This window comes from Bos javanicus, chromosome 13 (assembly GCF_032452875.1).
Source record: "Bos javanicus breed banteng chromosome 13, ARS-OSU_banteng_1.0, whole genome shotgun sequence".
Taxonomy (NCBI): Eukaryota; Metazoa; Chordata; class Mammalia; order Artiodactyla; family Bovidae; genus Bos; species Bos javanicus.
This window is the reverse complement of record NC_083880.1, coordinates 21588653-21612692: the sequence shown is the minus strand read 5'-3', so window position 1 is coordinate 21612692 and position 24040 is coordinate 21588653. Positions and strand designations below refer to the sequence as shown.

At 38.3% G+C, this 24040-nt stretch overlaps 1 protein-coding gene across 2 annotated transcripts in view; it reads right to left on the bottom strand.

Annotated features, from left to right (window-relative positions):
* The window catches only part of PLXDC2 (plexin domain containing 2), a 426407-nt gene that overhangs the window by 192556 nt on the left and 209811 nt on the right, over positions 1-24040 (bottom strand). For both annotated transcript variants that reach the window (XM_061435962.1, XM_061435963.1), the window contains one exon: positions 13521-13667. In XM_061435962.1, the coding sequence (XP_061291946.1) occupies positions 13521-13667 (147 nt within the window). The remainder of the gene's footprint in view (positions 1-13520; positions 13668-24040) is intronic.

Below are 24040 nucleotides of genomic sequence, written 5' to 3'. Positions count from 1 at the left end.
ATTCCCTGGGTATTCTTTTTTTTTTTTTTCTTCCACACTGTGTATCTTGTGGGATCTTAGTTCCCCCACCAGAGATGGATCCCTGGTCCTGGGCAATGAAAGCCCGCATGTTAACCACTGGACTCCCAGGGAAGTCCCTCCCCTAATATTCTTGCCAAAAATAGAGACCTGTATTTAACCATGAAGCAGCAGTAGACAAACCTCAAATCAAGATCACTGTACAGAGACTGGTAAAGACTCTTCAAAATGTCAAGTTCATGAAAGATAAAGAAAGACAGAAAATGTGTCATAGATTGGAGGAGGTGCAACTAGAAGATTTGACAAATAAATGCAATGTGGGTCCTATATTGGATTCCAAATAGGAATAAGGGTGGTTTGGGGACAGTTCACAAAAGGTGAATATAGCATGTAGATTAGTTAAGAGTATCACACCAATGGTAATTTCTTGGTGTTAGAAATCGTACCATGAGTATATAGTGTTACTACTTGGGGATGCTTGTTGAAAGCTATATGGGAACTCTTCGATAAGTTTTCCAAGTTTATTTACAAGCCTGAAATTATTTCAAAACAAAACTTTACAAGTTGTTCATTCGCTCAGTAATATGTGACTCTTTGTGACCCCATGGACTGCAGCACACCAGGTTTCCCTTCACCATCTCCCGGATCTTGCCCAAACTCATGACCATTGAGTCGGTGATACCATCCAACCATCTCATCCTCTGTCATCCCCTTCTCCTCCTGCCTTCAATCTTGCCCAGCATTAGGGTCTTTTCCAATGAGTTGGCTCTTCACATCAGGTGGGCAAAGTATTAAAGCTTCAGAATCAATTCTTCCAATGAATATTCAAGATTGATTTCCTTTAGGACTGACTGGTTTGACCTCCTTGATCAAACTTTATAAGAAAGGAAAACTAATAAGTTCAAAGCACCAGAAGCAGTAGAGCCAGGATTTCAATCCAAATGTGCTTGACTCCAAACTCCTAAATCTTGCCCACTACAGGACATCACTCTCTCTCCCTTATACTAGGTGATCCTTTTCCTACCTATTTTCACATCTTCTATAGGCATTTTCTACCTGGTACTCTTAACGTTGTCAGTGACTGATGTTTTTGTTCTCAGTTAACATAACTTAATTTTCTTTAAAATTTAATAACAGCGGAAATAGAAAGCTCCCGGATGCCTGAGGCTAAAGCCACACACACAAAAAGAAAATCTGGAGAAGGTACAGAGCGGTCTTTCTGATGAAATCACAGGGACTAGACTAGACTCGACTCGACTCCATGCTGGGCTGCATGGAGCTGTCATGAGCTGCACACCATTGAGGTCTGATGGTAACGTGGTGGTCTCTTCTCACTGGATGATGGGAACAGCCTGAACTACTCATTTTGCACATTTGAGGATTAGATGCTTCCGTTTCTTATCTGCCAAGGATAGATCCAAGGGCCTGTTTTCTAAACTTACACAACATTCATTTATTTATTTATTTATTTTGTAAATAGACTCCTAATTTTTTTTTATTACTTTTTTTTAACTTTATAATATTGTATTGGTTTTGCCATATATCAACATGAATCCGCTACATGTATACACGTGTTCCCCATCCTGAACCCTCCTCCCTTCCTGTACCATCCCTTTGGGTCACCCAATGCACCAGCCCCAAGCATCCAGTATCGTGCATTGAACCTGGACTGGCGACTCGTTTCATATATGATATTATACATGTTTCAATGCCATTCTTCCAAATCATCCCACCCTCTCCCTCTCCCACAGAGTCCAAAAGACTGTTCTATACATCAGTGTCTCTTTTGCTGTCTCGTACACAGGATTATTATCATCTTTCTAAATTCCATATATATGCATTAGTATACTGTATTGGTGTTTTTCTTTCTGACTTACTTCACTCTGTATAATAGGCTCCAGTTTCATCCACCTCATTAGAACTGATTCAAATGTATTCTTTTTGATGGCTGAGTAATATTCCATTGTGTATATGTACCACTGCTTTCTTATCCATTCATCTGCTGATGGACATCTAGGTTGCTTCCATGTCCTGGCTATTATAAACAGTGCTGCGATGAACATTGGGGTACACGTGTCTCTTTCAATCTGGTTTCCTCAGTGTGTATGCCCAGCAGTGGGACTGCTGGGTCATAAGGCAGTTCTATTTCCAGTTTTTTAATCTCCACACTGTTCTCCATAGTGGCTGTACTAGTTTGCATTCCCACCAACAGTGTAAGAGGGCTCCCTTTTCTCCACACCCTCTCCAGCATTTATTGCTTGTAGACTTTTGGATCGCAGCCATTCTGACTGGCGTGAAATGGTACCTCATTGTGGTTCTGATTTGCATTTCTCTGATAACGAGTGATGTTGAGCATCTTTGCATGTGTTTTACAATTGTCAATGGTAATGACTTTTCACTGGTTTATTCACCTGTTTAACAAATATTCACTTATAAAAGTAAAATAAACTGAAAGATATAAATATGAGTATATGGGCTTCCCTGGTGGCTCAGATGGTAAAGAATCTGCCTGCAACGCAGGAGATCCAGGTTTGATCCCTGTATCTGGACGAACCCTGGAGAAGGGAATGGCTACACACTCCAATATTCTTGCCTGGAGAATTCCATGGACAGAAGAGCCTGGAGGACTAGAGTCCATAGGGTCACAAAGAGTCAGATATGACTGAGCAACTAACACTTTTCAAGTTGGTATACAGGTGTATGTATGTACATACAGATAGAAAAATTTGAATTAACAAGTTTCTACAGCAAGTTACTACCAAAGAGAGAAAATGTACTATGGAGAGGCATTTCCATGTGGCCGACAGCAATGCAAGCTTCTTTTGATATATCCTAGAGTCAGATCCTGCTTCAAGGCCATAAATGAGCTGAGTATTTGCCAGGAATAAAATAGCTGCAGTGGGCAGGATGCTTCACGCCACTTTTACCATGTAGAATTTTTACAAAATGGAATTTAAACAAACTCTCCCTCTTGCAGGGGAATGAACAGGATATGGGTCGTTAATCCAGTGACAGAAAACACTGGAAACCTAATTAAAAGGTCAAATTGTTCAGGAAAAGGGGCTAATCAATATGCAAATATACAGGCAAGGGAGTAGCTCCTTTCAGAAATAAAGCCCATCAATCGAATGGATTTTCTGGGTTAGAAATTCTAACTGCTTCAGCACTTTTTTGTAACCGACAACTTAATTAACCCTGCATATTGAACGACACTGCATGGGGCTACATGTAAATTAGAAAATAACATATGAACATTTTGCAGTTACCCATTGCTTGTTCATATGAACTTGAGACTGAGTGAACATCATATCTTTTGATCTCTTACACTTCCTGGTTCCCAGCAACACTTGGCTTATGGTTGCCTGCCTATACTTGCACGTTTTGAGAATTATTCAAATGAGTTATGTGACTGTTTACCATTCAGGGAGAGTGCAGAGCATAAGTCTGTTTAAGGGCACAGAGGGTAAGAATAACCAGGATTTATAAAGGAGCCCTGGGAGAGTCAGTGGGGGAGGGGAGACCCAGAGGTCACATCCGGATTTTCCACACTGCTCTGAGAACAAGGCAGTAATTCTACCAGACTTCTCCAACCTGAGTGTGCATGGTAATCACTTAAGGTTCTTGTTAAAAATAGACTCTGCTGCGGATAGTCAGGGGTGGGGGGAGGGAACTAAAATTCTGCATTTCTAACAAGCTCCCAGTGCTCCTGAGACTGTCCCAGAAACCCCACTTGGAAAGTCAAGACTTTGTGTCATATAAATGGTCTTTGAAACTCTAAAACAGTGCTGTAAGGAAGCTTTGACAAGCGTGAAATGGGTTAAAAGGATAAGTAGACTTGATTCTGGATAACATCATCTCACTTTGCCTATTAGCACTCATCTGACCTGAAATTTTCCATTTAGGGCAGGAAAGGATAGGGATACCTCCTAGCACAGCACCTTTAAAGTAACGATTTGCAAAAGCTCTTTGCAGCCTCAGTACACCTAAGGACAAGGACATGGTGGCTACTTCTTGACCAGTGACCCTCAAACAGGGCAGGACAGGAAATGTATTCCTATGAGTTTATCCGGGACAGTTTGAAAATGCCCTTGCTCGTCTCCGTGGATCATAATCTGTCCTCCCTTCTCTCCTGTCACTGGAAAAATGATTGTTTTAGAGTTAAAATGTCTGTATGACAGTGATTAGTATCAATACTAACAGTCATCTAGAGCAGCCACTGCTTAAGCATAGTACAAATGTTATTAATAAATCATTCCATTCTAGTGAAAATCTTAGAAAGTAGGTACTATCATTATTCCCATTTTACAGCTGAGGGAAATGATTAACATAAAGTAAAAACACTGTAAGTTACCCAGCTTTTAGCTGGCAGAAGTGGAGACTCTTGTGTAGGCAGCCTGTTTCTAAGTCGACATGCTTATACACTCTATCAAGCTGCCCCTCAGCTGACATTGAAACAGCTCGAAACACTGACCAACTGAAACTGGTTTTGCTCCCTAAAATCAGGCTGTTGAATAATCAAAACCTGGGTTACTTTACAGAAACAGCAGTGCACATGTGCAAGATAGGAACCGGTGTCTCCAGACTGACCCTAAACCAAGCAACTTCAATCTACGGTTCTCAAGTTGCCACTGGAGCCCTTTACAAAGCAAGAAGTCAGCTTCCAGCAGCACAGTAACTAGAGACTAGCCAATCAGCTTCCAAGTTTGAAATCCCCTGACCCCTTAAATTTCGCCCCAACCTTGAATCTAAGAGACAGATTTGAGCCTTGCCTGTCTCCCTGCAGGTCAACCTCGCAATAAAGCCCTTTTCTTTCTCAAATACCTGCGTCACAGTATTGGTTTCTATGCACATCATGTAGGGTATTAGGATTTGGAATTCAGTGCAGGCAAATCTCAGCAGAAGGGTGACTAAATCATTCAAAATTTGACCACAGGTTGAAATGAAAATTTAGGCCAGGTCCAATTTTAACTCTTCATCCTCCTCCACTAACATCCCCTCTTTTATTTTGTTTTTTTTTTTAACATTTTATTTGGAAATAAATTCAATGAAAGTTACAATAATCCAGAGAGTCTCCTATATCTTTTATGCAGATTCACTGGTTTTTAATAGTTTGCCAAAGTGGCCAACTTTTGGATTTTTCAAAAGCTAAATAAGTAAATTGATGCCTCTCAACACAGCTTCCAAGAGCTGCTCCTTTACCCACCCTACTCATGTCTACAGCTGGTCCTGCAGGGATCAGGACTCAGGTAGCTAAACTCAGCCTGTCTATCAGGAGTGAACCTTACTTGACATTTGTGTCAGACATTGGCTGCATAACAAGGAATTCCTTGCAATTTATCACTCATTGAGAGTGACTAAAAGTGTTCTACTTCCGGTCCCATTGGCATAGGAACAGAGCAACTTCAGTGAAGAAGGGATGAGACCTACATTCTGGGGCTGGAATTTCAGGCACAACACATGTTCCTGATGGGGAGGCCAACTTATAAACAAACAATGTGAGATCTTGACTATTTCACCGAAAGTAATCATCCACCTAAGTCATAGGCTATAATTTAGTAAGAAGAAATGGACAAAAATAAAGTTACTGAAAACAGACACCAAAAAATATTTTTAAAGGATACTAGAATACTAACTTGTTCAGGAAATTTCAATTCCAAAATGTCTGAAGTCTTTTATCTTCTAAGATTTTCCACAAGACTTATACCTAGCTGCTTTTCGTTGTATTTACTCTTAGGGAACATTATATTCCATCTACATTTTGCTAACTTTTCTGTGCTACAAAATGTTTTCCTTGAAAAGAGTCCTGTGGAAGCTTTATCATTTAATAACTTCAGGATGAGACTATGTTTTACACTCATGTTATCTAAAATTAACCCTTGTTAAGTCTTCATAGGGTCCTAGAGAGATCAGAAAGGATGATTAAAAATGGGTTTGATAAGACAACCTATGATGAAAAATAGGAGTAACTGGATTTATTTATTTCACCTGAGACACAGCTGCTCGACTGTGGGATCCCACTTTAGCAGCCCTAATTATAGAAGATTAATGTGAAACCTCCAAGTATTTGCCTCACTTGTGACTTTAAAAAGTTGAGTAGATAGTTATCTATCTAGATTTACTTTACAGTCATCACAGACAACGGCGAATGTATGATTACTTCCTATGACTCTAAATTTATGTAAAGAATGGTGCCTGTCCTCTACTAAAGACACAACATGGAGAAATGGGATGAAATTAAACTGAAATATGATGAACTCAAGGATGACTTTTAAAAAGAAAGTATGTTCTTGCTTTGGAAAACAAAGGTTAGGAATAGGCGTAAAAATTGGCCACTATCTTCGAGAATTTCCAAAGTCGCTTCCATGACTAAAATATTAGATGGGAATGTTTAGCCTGAGTCATTAACACCATCTGTGGAAGAGGGACTAGATCCTTCCATGTCCACTGGCTTTGGGACAAGCAGACCAGCTCACCTGCATGGCATGCAAAGGAATTCAGTTACTCTGATCTCAGATTGGTTTTGTGGAATGGGGGAAAAACACAGCCTTTCTTTTCCATAAAAGGCCCTCAAATAATACTTTCTTCAGGACAGATAATTATTCTCAAAATTTATAATTTCAATATGATAATATTAATAGTAAAGTGAATTAATTAGACAAAAATTAAGTTAGAGAAACAGTTGTACAGACACAGCTTATCCTAGTCTGTTATTAAACTAGAGAAAAACCCCATGAATGAAGACAAGTAAGGACAGGTTGATGAACTGTGTATGTCTTGTGCCTGTGTGTCCAGTCGTGTTCGACTCTTTTGCAATGCTATGGACTGTAGCCTGCGAAGCTCCTCTGTCCATGGAGTTTCCTAGACAAGAATACTGGAGTGGGTTGCCATTTCCTCCTCCAGATGTATGTCTTACTTGAAATGAAACAACTCACAAGAGAGAATGCAGCAAGTTTATTTACCAGTCAAAATAAAAATAAAAGCAACTTATTGTTAGACACTGTGAATAGGATACAGACAAAAATGTGTGGTCCAGATAATAGCCCGATAGAGATAGCAAATTAAATTGCCTTTTGAGTTAATAATTTAGAAAAATAATCACTTATCAACAGATTTTCAAATGCACAGGAAAAAATAAAATTCTGCAATATACAAAAACAATTGACTTAAGTCACCACAAGCATCGGAATGTAGTTCTCCCAACATCAACATTATGCAAATTTAAGACCAATGGAAATGCTAGTCAAAATGCTGTTATTTTTCTGGGGAAAAAGAAAATACCTCCAGAAAGCCTAATTTTTGTTAATGAAGGTTTCGGTATGTTTTTGAGTAGTCTGAAGATCCCCACAGAGAACAATCCAATTTTTAAATTTTAAAACAGTCTATCATCAAAACTGTACCAGTCTCATCAAAAACTTTACCAGCTTTATGGTAGACAGGAGAGCAACAATTCATTTCATTTTGCTAGTGTTTCTTATATAAAGAATCAATCTTCTAAGACATAGAAAAATAGTTAAAAAATTTTAAGGGCAGGGTATGTTTATGTCTGACAAAAAGCACACTGGCAATTTCCTGGCCAAAAAAAATTATTTAAAGATATATGGATATAAATATATGGGTGCATATCTATCTATAGAAAGCGACTCTGAGAGATTACTTAGGAATTAATGTATTTAGGGTTAATATGTTTTGCTGTGAAGAATTAGGACTCAAACAACAATGCTTCGTTACTGCCTCATTGTTATTTGATGTTTGCAGTGTCCTTTCATATTTATTTCACTTTTATTCTTGAAATAACACTGGAGGGGAGTCAAAGCAGGCACTTTCCCCTTTGTTCTAGGTTATAACACTGAGGTCCAAAGAGGCCTGAATCTAAGAAAATGAGTTTTGGAGTCAAGGTCTCATAGCGTCTGTAACCCCAGAATCCTTCCACTGGGACAATGACGCTTCTGTAGAAGTTGTGAATCAGAACTTCATAAACTGTGGTTTCAAAAGACACATGAATTCTAATTTGGTTGTTGAATCAAACTGTGTCCAGCAATAAATTAAGTTATATGGACTGAGAAGTACAGAAGAAAATCTCAAAATGGTGGCATTTGAAGGTCTCATAGAAATTAAAAAAAAAAGAAGAAGAAATTTCAACTGGTTCCCAGGTTTGTAGTCAGAAAGTTCTAGGTTTGCAACCTGATAACTATAGACTTGAAATAAGGAACAAAAAACCCAAATAAGTACCACTATTTGAAGGTAAGGTGCTTGACTCATTGCTTGTCATGTGATAGGGACTTATGCCAATTTTTTTTTTCCTTTAACTACTGTTTGAAGACATGCTTCTTCCTTTAATGTGTCCAACTGGAAAACTAGGTTTTAACATCTGTTTTTACTGCAAATATGATTTAAGAATTGTTATTTAACTCAAAAAGAACAATGGGGATATTTAAACAAAAAAGGACAAAGGGGAAATTGAAGGAACATGTAATCAAATTACTACATACATATATATATATCAGATCAGGTCAGATCAGATCAGTCGCTCAGTCGTGTCCAACTCTTTGCGACCTCATGAATCGCAGCACGCCAGGCCTCCCTGTCCAACACCAACTCCCGGAGTTCACTGAGACTCATGTCCATCGAGTCGATGATGCCATCCAGCCATCTCTTCCTCTGTCGTTCCCTTCTCCTCCTGCCCCCAATCCCTCCCAGCATCAGAGTCTTTTCCAAGGAGTCAACACTTCACATGAGGTGGCCAAAGTACTGGAGTTTCAGCTTCAGCATCATTCCTTCCAAAGAAATCCCAGGGCTGATCTCCTTCAGAATGGACTGGTTGGATCTCCTTGCAGTCCAAGGGACTCTCAAGAGTCTTCTCCAACACCACAGTTCAAAAGCATCAATTCTTCAGTGCTCAGCCTTCTTCACAGTCCAACTCTCACATCCATACATGACCACAGGAAAAACCATAGCCTTGACTAGACGGACCTTTGTTGGCAAAGTAATGTCTCTGCTTTTGAATACGCTATCTAGGTTGGTCATAACTTTCCTTCCAAGGAGTAAGCGTATTTTAATTTCATGGCTGCAGTCACCATCTGCAGTGATTTTGGAGCCCAGAAAAATAAAGTCTGACACTGTTTCCACTGTTTCCCCATCTATCTGCCATGAAGTGATGGGACCGGATGCCATGATCTTCGTTTTCTGAATGTTGAGCTTTAAGCCAACTTCTTCACTCTCCACTTTCACTTTCATCAAGAGGCTTTTGAGTTCCTCTTCACTTTCTGCCATAAAGGTGGTGTCATCTGCATATCTGAGGTTATTGATATTTCTCCCGGCAATCTTGATTCCAGCTTGTGTTTCTTCCAGTCCAGCGTTTCTCATGATGTACTCTGCATATAAGTTAAATAAACAGGGTGACAATATACAGCCTTGACGTACTCCTTTTCCTATTTGGAACCAGTCTGTTGTTCCATGTCCAGTTCTAACTGTTGCTTCCTGACCTGCATACAAATTTCTCAAGAGGCAGATCAGGTGGTCTGGTATTCCCATCTCTTTCAGAATTTCCCACAGTTTATTGTGATCCACACAGTCAAAGGCTTTGGCATAGTCAATAAAGCAGAAATAGATGTTTTTCTGGAACTCTCTTGCTTTTTCCATGATCCAGTGTATGTTGGCAATTTGATCTCTGGTTCCTCTGCCTTTTCTAAAACCAGCTTGAACATCAGGAAGTTCACGGTTCACATATTGCTGAAGCCTGGCTTGGAGAATTTTGAGCATTACTTTACTAGCGTGTGAGATAGTATAAATACTAATCATTTTCGTTTACATTATTAAAGCAAAGAGAAATTAGGGTGTTTTGGCACGTGAAGAATGTGAATTAAATGGTAAGTTTTACTCTGACATTATAATAGTATTGTGGATGGGAGAAAAGAGACAACTGTTACTCTATGTCCAATATTCCTCCTTTTCTAGAAAATTAACCCAAGATCCCAAAATACTGTTCAGACCACATTTATAGATGATAGTGGTGAAGGGGATAATATTCTTTAAAAAGTTATGTTTCCAGGTCAGACACTCCTGTGTCTTCCTGTGACCTACTGGGAGGAAGTTGGGAAGGGCAGCCATCCCAGTTTTCAGCTTTCTGACTTCCTTTCCCTTTGCCCGGGGCTGGTTAGTTAATCAGCTGCCCTTGAGTCTCCCCTAGGCTAGATCTTTCTGTTCTCTTCTTTTGTCTAACTGGCTGACAGAAAGGATGCCCTGGGTATGCAAATTTCATCATTTGGTGTTAAGACTTAAGAAACTCCCCTCTTCCCTTAGAGGTTAAACTTAAGTCCTGTATCCAGCCAAACTACCAGAGGGGGCCTGCGTGCTGTCGCTTCAGTTGTGCCCATCTTTGTGATCCCCTGGACTGTAGCCTGCCAGGCTCCGCTGTCCATGGGATCCTCCAGGCAAGAATACAAGAGTGGGTTGCCATTCCCTTCTCCAGGGGAATCTTCCCAACCCCAGGACCGAACCTGCTTCTCTTACTTCTCCTGCATTGGCAAGCAGGTTCTTTACCACTAGCACCACTTGGAAAGTCCACCAGAAAGCTCTGCATCAAGGATTTTGATGATTATATCAGGAACCTAATCTATGAAGTGGATCACTGTTTCCCATTTGCTGTTTTCCCTTGGGGTTAAGCCTCTCAATAATATCACAGAGGGGAGAGTAGCTGTGGCTGAGTGTCTGTGTTGTGTGTATGGAGAGGGGTGGGGGAAGAGGCTGTATGTGGGCATCGTTGAGTCCCTGGCCATAACACTACCTTAACACTGCAATTCTGTCATCACCTCTAAAACCTGGTTCTACTCCAAGGCTGGCATAATAGAGAGGGAGTGAAGAGAACAAGGCAGGATTGGAAAGATGAGCAGACCAGTGGAAGAAATAGTGAAACATGGATCACTTTCTACAATTTTTAAAACAAATATATAACATCATATTTCTGAAAGAAAGAATGTAGGAAACTTTTATAAAATATTCTAGTAAGAAAATTTGTAAGTTCCAAGATATAAAACTATTTGAATGAAAAAGTCTAAATGGCAAATTTTTCCGGAAAAAAAAGTAACTACATGATATTATCAACTTGATTGTTATAAACTGAACTTATTAATATGTACTTGGATGTGAATGCGTGTGTGTGTGTGTGTGTGTGTGTGTGTGTGTGTGTGTGTTCTGTTGGTGGTGATAGGGATAGTGGATTCAGGACTAATTTCTAGCTGGAAGAAATTCTTGACAATGGTTTAGATTCTCACGGAAAACCAATGGCACAGTAACTAAAATAAAGGTTTCTATCAATGATATATATTTAAAAATCAATGCATGGAGCACCAGATAAGTTTCAAGCTCAAGCTCGAGTCTTTCCATCTGTGTTTTAGCCAATCTTTGGTGTTCAAACCAACAAGGTCACAATCACAGTAAGAAAAAAATAGATCTTTATATCATCATATTTTTTCTTGAAACTATCAGAAAGTTGTTACGAGGCAACAAAACTCTATTCCAAAGAGAAAAAAAAAATCTTCTTTAAGGAAAGACAGGACACACGAACTACCGCCCCTGTGGGAGAACATTTGAGAAAGTCTAAGAAGAAATCAGCTAACATTATAACTGATGAACTTTTTCCTTTGCTTACAGACAAAGACCTAGGTCATATTCTGGAATCTCCATGTGGACATGCCAATGTTCAAACTCTTATAAAGTATATATTATATTATTAGGGACTGTGATATAATGGGAAGATTGTCAAATGCAATACATTCCTGAAAATCATGGTATTAATCCAATATTTCTCATTTTCTCTTCTTTTGAAGATCTGTTCTAAGCCAGACCATGAATCATTTCCGAATCTGTCATCTTCTCTGAGACTGCTTGAATATGCAAAGGAAAAGGAATGATGTAATTCAGCAAGGGGTGGTGGCTACTTCATCTGCTTCTGAACTTCAATGAAGCATCATGATACAATTAATTTCCATTTTCACTGTTAGAAGGTGATTTCCTGATATAGGAACATCTACATATACACAATGAAGGCTGATGGTCAACATTTTTGATATCTTATATTTACCTCATCAATGCCTCTTTAAATCAGATCAGCCATTACTCTATTAGTTCTATCTTTGTGTCAATAATATCTGGCAATTGCACTTGAAAAGGTAAAGTTATTTTGTTTTCACTGCACATCTTTCTAAACTGAACAGGACATTGCTTCACGATAGTAAGATCACCACTGTAATCAGCGGCAATGAAACTAAATAACGTTTGAAATGTTAAATCAGGAATCATCTTTGACAAAATGATTATCAAAGAATATTCTGAGAACCGAGAGTGGTAACGTTTACACATACATTTTGAACGAGGGACTGACTGCCTAGGTTCGCACCTGAGTCACACCACTTACTAGCATGAGAACCTTAGAGAGGCTGGTTATTCCAAGGTTAAGTTCTTCTATCTGCAACACCTAGATGGTAAGTGATATTTAAATTATAGAACTGTTGTGACAACTGAAAAAGTTGGGCTTCCTCGGTGGTTCAGTGGTTAAGAATCTGCCTGCCAAGACAGGGACATGAGTTTGACCCCTGGTCCAGGAAGATACCCCATGCCACAAGGCATCAAAACCCGTGGGCCACAATTACTGAGCCCCCACTCAAGAGCCTGTGCTCTGCAACAAGAGAAGCCACTGAAATGAGAAGGCTTCACACCACGTCTAGGGAGTCTCCCCAGCTCTCTACAACTAGAGAAAAGCCCTTGCACAGAAACAAAAACCCAGCAGAGCCACAAATAAATAAAACTTTAAAAAAAAGCTAATCCATGTAAGCATTCAACCTGACACGAAGAATATGGTATCAGTGACCATGTAAGCTAAGGGAGACCTGCTTCAATATCTCCTGTCCTCCCCACTGTATAGATGCAGAAACTGTGCCTCAGAAGATTTAAATTACCTTTTAAGGAACCACCACTGGAAAGTGATTTAAGCTTGGGCTTGAATTACGTTTGGAGCCTTCTGGATTTAATTAATTATTTTCTTTTATATTAAACTTCTCTGCTTACCACATGGAATTTAGTCTACATGTGTTATTTGAATTATGAATGTGTCTAGTTAAATCATCTTTAGACCAAGAGTAATAAACTCATATAAAATGGAAGATTGTGAATTAACTGTATTAAAAATGTTGTCTAAATGCATGGATTACAAGAAAACTGAAAAGTATCAAGATAAACCTCAACTCTGAATGGAATGTGCAACTCACGCTACTTACTGGATAAATCAGTGGACAATTAAATTAATTAACTAATGGTTAAAAAAATACTGGCTTCTCAAAACAATTCTTTATCATATTCCACAACATCTTATCTGTAATCTAAACTGCAAATGCAGAACTAAATATATTTGAAAAGTGATCACAACAAACAATGTCAGTATGTCAGGTAAAGCAAAAATTTTTTCACAGCAGGAAAAAAAAAGAAATTCGAAATGTCAAAGCACTTACTGCAGCCTGGCGATGAGTATTGGACAGTATTCCATGAATCTTCACTTTGTCCTTTTCCATTTGGTCTATGTTCACCCACAAATCCCGGCTGGCAGAATCAGATGGACCATATATCCGAGATATATAGTAATTATGATCTGTGTCCTCCTGTAATGATAGAAAATAAGGCACATCAAGAACACAGAAAATACAGACAGACTTTGAGGGTATTGTACCAAGTGAAATGTCAGCAAGAGAAAGATAAATACCAAAGACCTTGTGGTATCTCTTATATGTGGAATCTAAAAAAGCCAAACTCATGGAAACACATGAGAATAGTGGTGATGAGGGCCTGGAAGGGGGTAAAATGGGGAGATGTTGGTCAAAGGGTACAGACTTCCAGTAATAACATGATTTGTTCTGGGGATCTAATGCACAGCATGGGTGATTATAACTAAAAATACTGTACTATAGAGTAACTATATGCAGGTCAAGAAGCAACAGTTAGAACTGGACATGGAACAACAGACTGGTTCCAAATCGGGAAAGGAGTACGTCAAGGCTGTATATTGTCACCCTGTTTGTTCAACTTATATGCAGAGTACATCATGAGAAACCCTGGGCTGGAGGAAGCCCAAGCTGGAATCAAGATTGTCGGGAGAAATATCAATAACCTCAGATATGCAGATGACACCACCCTTCTGGCAGAAAAAAGAACTAAAGAGCCTCTTGATGAAAGTGAAAGAGGAGAGTGAAAAAGTTGTCTTAAAGCTCAACATTCAGCAAATTAAGATTGTGGCATCCAGTCCCATCACTTCATGGCAGATAGATAGGGAAACGGTGGAAACAGTGGCATAGTTTATTTTTGGGGGGCTCCAAAATCACTGCAGATGGTGACTGCAGCCATGAAATTAAAAGACGCTTACTCCTTAGAAGAAAAGCTGTGGCCAACCTGGACAGCATATTAAAAAGCAGACACATCGCTTAACCAACAAATGTCCATCTAGTCAAGGCTATGGTTTTTCCAGTAGTCATGTATGGATGTGAGAGTTGGACTATAAAGAAAGCTGAGCACAAAAGAATTGATGCTTTTGAACTGTGGTGTTGGAGAAGACTCTTGAGTCCCTCGGACTGCAAGGAGATCCAACTAGTCCATCCTAAAGAAAATCAGTCCTGAATATTCATTGGAAGGACTGAGACTGAAGTGGAAATTCCAATACTTTGGCCACCTTATGTGAATAATTGACTCACTCGAAAAGACCCTGATGCTGAGAAAGATTGAAGGCGGGAGGAGAAGGGGACAACAGATGACGAGATGGTTGGATGGCATCACTGATTCAATGGACATAAGTTTGAGTAAACTCCGGGAATTGGTGATGGACAGGGAGGCCTGGCATCCTGCAGTCCATGGGGTCGCAAGGAGTCAGACACAACTGAGTGACTGAACTGAACTGAACTGAGAGTAACTATATAGTAACTTTTCCAGTAGTCATGTATGGATGTTAGAGTTGGACCATACAGAAGTCTGAGCACCTAAGGACTGATGCTTTTGAACTGTAGTGTTGGAGAAGACTCTAGAGAGTCCCATGAACTGCAAGGAGATCAAACCAGTCAATCCTAAAGGAAATCAATCCTGAATATTTATTTGAAGGACTGATGCTGAAGCTCTAGTACTTTGGCCACTTGATGTGAAAAGCTGGCTCATCAGAAAAGACCCTGACACTGGGAAAGATTGAAGTCAGGAGGAGAAGACGACGACAGAGGATGAGAAGGTGGGATGGCAACACTGACTCAATGGACATAAGATTAAGCAAGCTCCAGGAGATGGTGAAGGACAGGGAATCCTGGCGTGCTGCAGTCCATGTGGTTGCAAAGAGTTCGACATAGCTAACTGACTGAATAACAATATAGTAACTTGAAAGTTGCTAAGACTGTGTATCTTAGAAGTTATCACCACTAAAAAAGTAATGGTAATAGTATGACATGTTGGAGATGTTAGCTAATGCTCTATGTAAGTGTATCAAATCAGCATGTTATGCTCCTTAAACTTACACCATGTTACATGTCAATTACATCTCAATAAAGGTAGGAAAAAAAGAGAAACATTTATTTTCTTTTCAGAACCTACTCAGTACTAGCTAAATTTGCCTAAACCATTTTACTTTCTAATTTAGAATAAAAAAAGTATAGTTTACTTATGACCTTGGCAGCTTGAAATTTCTCCATTTCATAAGTTTATTTTGCTCTTTCCCTAGAGTTGTTTAAACATCATTTTACCCTAAAATTGAGAGTATGTCAGAATTGTGGCAAGCAAAGATAGAGGTAATCATATTTGGTTCTTGTTATAAGCTTTGTGTTGATTCTGACTGCTATTTTAAATAATACTTCTAAGATGAATCCACTTGTAACAATTTTTTTCTTTTTCAGGTGAATTTAGTGCTACATTCAATGTTTTTTTTTTTCACATCAGTTAAATTTTTAATACTTTTATTGTCCTAGGATCAAAAAATAATTTTCTTTCTTCCGATTCCCTTTTAAAAAGAGAAACATTAAAAAAAAATAAAAAGAGAAACATTTAAATCATTATACATCAAAATTACATAATTTAAAGAGTTATATATCGAGTTTTGGGCTTCCCGGGTGGAGGTAGGGGTAAAAAACCTGCCTGCTAATGCAGGAGACTCAAGTGACACGGGCTCAACCCATGGGTCGGGGAGATTGCCCTGGAGGAGAAAATAGCAACCCACTCTAGTATTCTTGCCTGAGAAATCCCATGGACAAAGGAGCCTGGCGGGCTACAGTTCATGGGGTTGCAAAGAGTGGGACACAACTGAGCACACACACTCCGCCTGGAATACTTCATATACAGTTCATTATAAAGAAGAAAAAAGTCAGCCCCCAAAAGAAAAAAAAAAAGAAGAAGAACAGAGGTGTTCCTAAAATTCATAAAAAAACAAACAAAAATGATTCTATTGGAATTAGAAGTGTTAGTATTCTTCAAAATAGCCAAATGAATTAAATAATCTCTAAGGAAAGTGGGGCTTCCCTGTTGGATCAAAGGGTAAAGCATTTGCCTGCAATGCAAGAGACCCGGGTTTGATCCCTGGGTCGGGAAGATACCCTGGAGAAGGGATGTCAACCCACTCCAGCACTCTTGCCTGGAGGATCCCATGGATGGAGAAGCCTGGTAGGCTACAGTCCATGGGGTCGCAAAGAGTCAGACATGACTGAGTGACTTCACTTTCACTTTCAATGAAAGTGAATTAGATTTTTAAAATATAAAAGTAATAAGCCTCTTTAGAATAAACTGTTACATAAAACCAAAACATAAAGGCTAGTGAGCAATCTGTGTACAAGGGTCTTTCCTAAACCAGTATGTTAGGTTTCTATTTGCTGCTGCCTAAACAAAAAATGTCACTTTTGGAATTCAGTACAGTCTAGTCACACACACACACATTCTTTGCGACCCCATGGACTGCAGCACCCCAGGCTTCCCTGTCCATCACCAACTCCCGGAGCCTCAAATTCATGTCCATCGTGTCGCTGATGCCATCCAATCATTTCACCCTCCATTGTCTCCTTCTCCTCCCACTTTCAATTTTTCCCAGCATCATGGTCTTTTTCCAGTGAGTCAGTTCTTCGCATCGGGTGGCCATAGTATTGGAGTTTCAGCTTCAGTCTCAGTCCTTCCAAAGAATATTCAGGACTGATTTCCTTTAGGATGAACTGGTTGGATCTCCTTGCAGTCCAAGGGACTCTCAAGAGTCTTCTCCAGCACCAGAGTTCAAAAGCATCAAATCTTCTGCGCTCAGCTTTCTTTATACTCCCAACTCTCACATCCATACATGACTACTGGAAAAGCCATAGCTTTGACTAGACAGACCTTTGTTGGTAAAATAATGTCTCTGCTTTTTAATATGCTGTCTACGTTGATCACAGCTTTTCTTCCAAGGAGAAGCATCTTTTAATTTCATGGCTGCAGCCACCATCTGCAGTGACTTTGGAGTCCAAAAAAATAAAGTCTGTCACTGTTTCCATTATTTCCCCATCTATTTGCCATGAAGTGATGGGACTAGATGCCATGATCTTAGTTTTCTTAATGTTGAGCTTTATGCCAACTTTTTTGCTCTCCTCTTTCACTTAAATCAAGAGGCTCTTTAGTTCTTTGCTTTCTATCATAAGAGTGGTGTTATTTGCATATCTGAGGTTATTGATATTTCTCCCATCAATCTTGATTCCAGCTTGGGCTTCACTTGGCCCGGCATTTTGCTTGATGTTCTCTGCATATAAACAGAGTGACAATATACAGCCTTGATGTATTCCTCTCCTGATTTGGAACCAGTCTGTTGTTCCACGTCCAGTTTTAACTGTTGCTTCCTGACCTGCATACAGATTTCTCGGGAGGCAGGTCAGGTGGTCTGGTATTCCCATCTCTTTAAGAATTTTCCACAGTTTGTGGTGATCCACACAGTCAAAGGCTTTGGCATAGTCAATAAAGCAAAATAGATGTTTTTCTGGAACTAGTCTTTTCTAATAATGTGAACTATAATTACTATTGAGTGACAACAAATTCAAACTTCTCCTTTTAAACTAGGATTTGCCCCTGCTTTCATTGAATGGTCATAGAAATTGAGTTTTCTAGACAGCATATTAAAAAGTCTAGATAAGCTTATTAAAAAGCAGAGATATTACTTTGCCAACAAAGGTCTGTCTAGTCAAAGCTATGGTTTTTCCAGTAGTCATGTATGGATGTGAGAGTTGGACCATAAAGAAACCTGAGCAATGAAGAATTGATGCTTTTGAACTGTGGTGTTGGAGAAGACTCTTGAGAGTCCCTTGGACTGCAAGGAGATCCAACCAGTCCATCCTAAAGGAGATCAGTCCTAGATATTCATTGGAAGGACTGATGCTAAAACTGAAACTCCAATACTTTGGCCACCTGATGTGAAGAACTGACACATTTGAAAAGACCCTGATGCTGAGAAAGACTGAAGGCAGGAGAAGGGGAAGACAGAGGATAAGATGGTTGGATGGCATCACCAACTTGATGGACATGAGTTTGAGCAAGCTTTGGGAGTTGGTGATGGACAGCGAGGCCTGGAGTTCTATAGTTCATAGTCACAAAGAGTTGGACAGCACTGTGCAACTGAACGGAACTGAACTGACTGAGAAATTGAGATAATACGTCTCTTCCCTATAATGCGGGTTGCTGAATGCCATTTGTACTTGAGTTATCACTATTGATATCAGTATGGTACCTGTCACAAAACCTTTATTTTTCTTGTTTCTCACTCACTGAATATTTACATGTTTTAAAAAGCATTTTTGCTGAGGAACATTCAGTAAAATCATATTATTCTTGACTAATTTGAAACACAATTAGGTTTTCTGTGGTTTATTTTCTCATGAAATGTAATTTGGCTTATCTATTTGAGGAGTCTCTAAACAGAACCCACTCCAGTGTTCTTGCCTGGAGAATCCCAGGGACGGGGGAGCCTGGTGGGCTGCCATCTATGGGGTCGCACAGAGTTGGACACGACTGAAGTGACTTAGCATTAGCAAACAGAACATATTTGAAAACACTCAGGTATATGTAAGATTTATGGTTAGTGAACAGAGGGTCTATGATTAGAATAATAAAATTTGGGATAAATTTTATCTAATGCATTTATTATTTAAGTGCTAATTATATAAAATATAATTATCCTTGAGATCCAGTCTAAATAAGAATCCCATGTACCTTTTCTTAAGTACCATATATGGTACTTACCCTAACCTTAACCCCTACATAAAGGAAAGGAATATGGTAAGCAAAATCCTAAATAGATTTTGCTTCATGACTAAAAGAAAAAATATGACCCCAAGTGTAAATCTTGAGAAATGTGTTTAAATGTTAACAGTAAATTAAAAAAATAAATCCTAGGAAAATCTCCAATTAAACTCTATCATATACAAATTACATGTATACCCATGATTAAAGATAAAGTGCAGCAGAGAAGAAGAAAAAAGGAAATACAAAGAAAGAAGTAGGAATAAGAGTCTGCAACTCAAAGGAGCTTCCATCTCAATGATTTTCTGGCCCTCCCTTCCAGAAGGTGATGACACGGACGGCCCAGGTTCTAGGAGAGTAACAAGCTTTGTGGTTGTGCTTCAACTCCTTCCATTGTCTGGGAAAGCTTTCAGTGGTGAGAACCTTTCTTGACTTTGGGCACAGTCCTTCTACAAGTGTCATACTTCTGGCAACAATGGCTGATTGTTAGGATGAGCATATAACCTAAGGAAGACCAATTAGTGAGACATCCAGGGAACTATGTAGAGAGGAGATAATTTCCCTGATTCTGATTGTTGAGTTGTGTAGCTGTGAGACTTGGAACCACTGCCACCATTTTGCTACCAAGGGGGAACCTTGCCTGAAGACAAAGCAAACAGATAAAGACAGAACCATAAGCCCATACGTAATGCAAAGAAAGAGCCAGATCCCTAACCAGTAAAGTGTGCCAGCTCCTAGACTTGTTCAACCACTTAGATGAATCATTAAATCTCTTGTATTGTTAAAACACCTTGAGTTGAGTTATTATGAACCAAAAGAATCCTGACAAACAAGTTTTCTTAACTTGCATGAAAAGAGACTTAAGCAGTGTTGAATAAGACAACCTTATCTACACATTTATAGATCTGGATAACAAACATCTCCCACTCGTATCTAGTATTCCATCAAATCACATAGCAGGAATGAAAACTTTTATCTAACCTGCCAGAAATCATCAAGTCTGAATAACAAATGATAATGACTCATTTAATTTTTCAATGAATGGTATAATAGAGTGGTTTTGAAGAAAATATTCAATGAGTTTAAATTTAAAAATTAATTTTTCTTCCTATTCCTAGTATTTTTACAGAGTTCAGCATCATTGAGGTCAGAGATATAATCTTTATATGAGTTATGTAACAGATTTTATGATAGTGCCAAATTCTTATATAATTGCAAAATAGATATTTTCTTTAATATTACAAATTTTCAGTATAGAGTTCAGTATAATTGTTGCAATCAACATATCTAAAATGACTTCTGTATTTCCTTTAACCTCTAAGTCTTTGTAACGAATCAAGACATAGTCTTGAAGTTAACATAAAGAATAAGAGTATCGTTATGCTAAACAATGGACTTGCTGCAAAAATATACATTTTGGGGTCTGTAATAAGTAATTATAATTACTGATATGGCTATGTGAACATACATTTACATTTTCACTTAAATCGGAGCTTCTCAAAATGATATTACATCTTTGAAAATACTGAAAGCTAAAGCCTTTTGACTTCTTGGTGTTTGCCTTCTATAGCCCAAGCTTGCCAGGTTGTCATGGAAACTTCTATTCAAAGAGGAAGACAATTTATTGTTTACCTAGGAATTTAGAGACAGAAGTTGTTAAATTCCTGGGAGAGGTGTTTGGCTCAGCTATTCAGGAGCGCCATAAACTAGATGTCTCAAAAATATGACATCTTAGCACTACTAAATTATTCAAACCACATCTTGTCCTTTATAGGAGTAATGGTACTTAAAGCTTTGCCAAAAGCCACTTCAGGCGTAAAGATTTTCCTATTCTGCTCAAAAGTAAACTATTTCTAACATCATAGAAAATAAAACAAAACACCACTGTGATATGACTACTTGCCAATTCATTTAGGAAACCAACTGTTACTGAAAGTGGATGGCACAGTAGGTAGCTATAAATCCTATAAGTCCATGCTTTTCAGACACGTCTGGAAATGTGCAGCTGTAAACAGAGGACATACACCAAAAATACAGAGAAAACGTCTTTGTGACTATAGCCTAACCATTCAGCAACAATCAGTTCACTCAATTCCTAACCCATGTGTGGTCTTCTCTTGTTTTCATAGGTATTAAGTTGATTTTATGTTAAATAATTTTTATGGATGCCTCATATTGCCTTTTGTGGTAACAGCATTTGAATTCTAAATTCATTTCATTGAGAATTATTTTTAAAAATCATGAGTATATTGTACGAACATCACTGTGCTAGTCATCTGAAATATACAGATACATAAAACATAGCCAAAGATCTTAGGTAAAGTTATTTAGCATTTAATGGATTGATCACCTTTCAAAGATAGTTTCATAATAAATAAAGAAATATTATAATTTGAATGGTTCCTGCCAGGTGTTAATATACACCAAATATGTTATATTCTTATGTTAATGATTTCACAAGGGTCATATAGTATATTTAAAGGTAAAGCCATTTTAAAATATTACTTGTGTATATAAACCTCCTTAAAAACAATAAGTAACAAATAGTGAAATGAATAATCAATTTAAAAAATCATGTTGATATAAGAAACCAAAAGGATATGAGCAAATTACAAAAGGAAGAAGAGAGTGAGCTGACAATTACAAAGGAAAAAGTTACGAGATTAAATCATTAGTAGAAACAAGAGCAGAATGTGTGTGTGTGTGTGTGTGCACGCCATCCCTCAGTTGTATCCAACTCTTTGCAAACTCCATGGACTGTAGCCCACCAGGGTCCTCTGTCCATGGGATTTTCCCAGGCAAGAATATTGGAGTGGGTTTCTATTTCCTGCTCCAGGAGATCTTCCTAACTCAGGGATCAAACCCACTTTTCCAGCATCTTCTGCATTGGCAGGCAGATTCTTTACCACTGAGCCATCTGAAAAGCCCAACAACAGCAGAATAAATGTAATTAATTACTAGGCAGGACATAGGGAAAAGTCTTGAGAAAGACACAAAATGAAATGGAAAAGAAGAATGAAGTATATATATATAAGAATGATAAATTATTTTAAAATGACATACATTTTAAAAACTTTATATATTTTAAAATAACTTGATATACATACACACACATATATATCCACACACTTAGTTGACTTAGATAAGTCTCTTTAATTATGTTAGAATAATTTTTTTCTGAGATAAAGACCTGAATCATACACTATGTCCCAAGTAAATTTGCAATAGAATTTTGAATATTAAGAAATCCTCTGGTGAAATTTCTCGAAGGTTAAAAAAAAAAGAATAAGAAATCTTGTACATATCTAGCAAGACAAATAGAGTCATGTATAAAGAGTAAAAACCCTTGGTTAGGCTGATACTTCTCCATAATTTTCAGTGGAAACAATGGCTGTACCATGTGAGAGAAGGAAGTTGGGATTCAAGGAATTTTTGCCTGAGTTGTAATGTAATTATAAAGGCAACACACATATTTGTAATACCCACAAATACAGAGGGATATTAACCAAGATTTTCACATCTGGGCTCCTCGGTCCATAGGATTCTCTAGGCAAGCATACTGGAGTGGGTGGTCATGCCTTTCTCCAGGGGATCTTCCTGATCCAGGAATCGAACCCTCATTTCTTATGTCTCCTGAACTGACAGGTGAGTTCTTTACCACTAATACCACCTGGGCAGCCCTTTCTTAAAAATGGAACACCTAATTACACAACCATTTCAACTGAGGAGTGCATCAAACATGGTCACAAAAATAGAGAAGCTGTTATATTGTTTTTTTCTAGATGATGGGATTTGGAGAGTGTTTTGTCCCCTTAATCTGTGTTACTGAATTATTGAATTTTGAAAATAAACATTACATGTAACCACTTTCTTTTTTTACATAAAATAATAACAAATCCTTGAAGATGCTTCAAAGTATTAATTGTTGATTATTTGGAATCAAATTACCACAATATATCAAGAGACACAAGACTACAATGTTATACACCGATCATGTAGAATATCTATAATAAGTACCCTGAAATAAGTACCCTGCTTAAAGAAGACTATAAATTAGATAGTCATACTCAGTGAAGAGCTTCAAGGTCAATAAATTTAAACTGCCCTGTGAAAAAGCCAATATATAAATTTTCATTAAACCTTTTCTTTAAAATACTGGTTTTAACAACCTAATTGATATAGAGTGAAATTTTTTTCACTACTTAAGGAGAATGAAATCAGTGTTAATAGAAACATGAAAATAGTCATTTCTACTAAATTTTGAAGGAGAGGTTGCTTAGAGTTTGAATCTGTATAAAATGAATTTATGTTTAAGCATTTTATACAAGTATTACTAAATTTTCTCTCTTCATTCATTATGCAGAAATTATTTGTTTCGTGTGTAGAAGACACAATATATTTTAGCAAGATACATTTTGACAGAAAATACAGGAGGTAATGCTGAAGAATTCTTCAATGGTACAGCTTCATCTTGGCAATGGCTATAATTCTACCCAGAGACTTGTCTTTTTTAAAAATTGGAATACAATTGCCTTACAATGTTGTGTTAGTCTCTGCTGTATGAAGTGACTCAGCCACATGCATGCATATATCCCCTCCTTCTTGGACCTCTCTCCTCCGTCTCCCCAGCCCACCCCTCTGGGTCATCACAGGGGACAGAGTTGAGCTCCCTATGCTAGTATACAACAGCTTCCCACTAGCTATGCATTTGACACACAGCCGCAGTGGGCTGCCATCTACGGGGTCGCACAGAGTCGGACACGACTGAAGC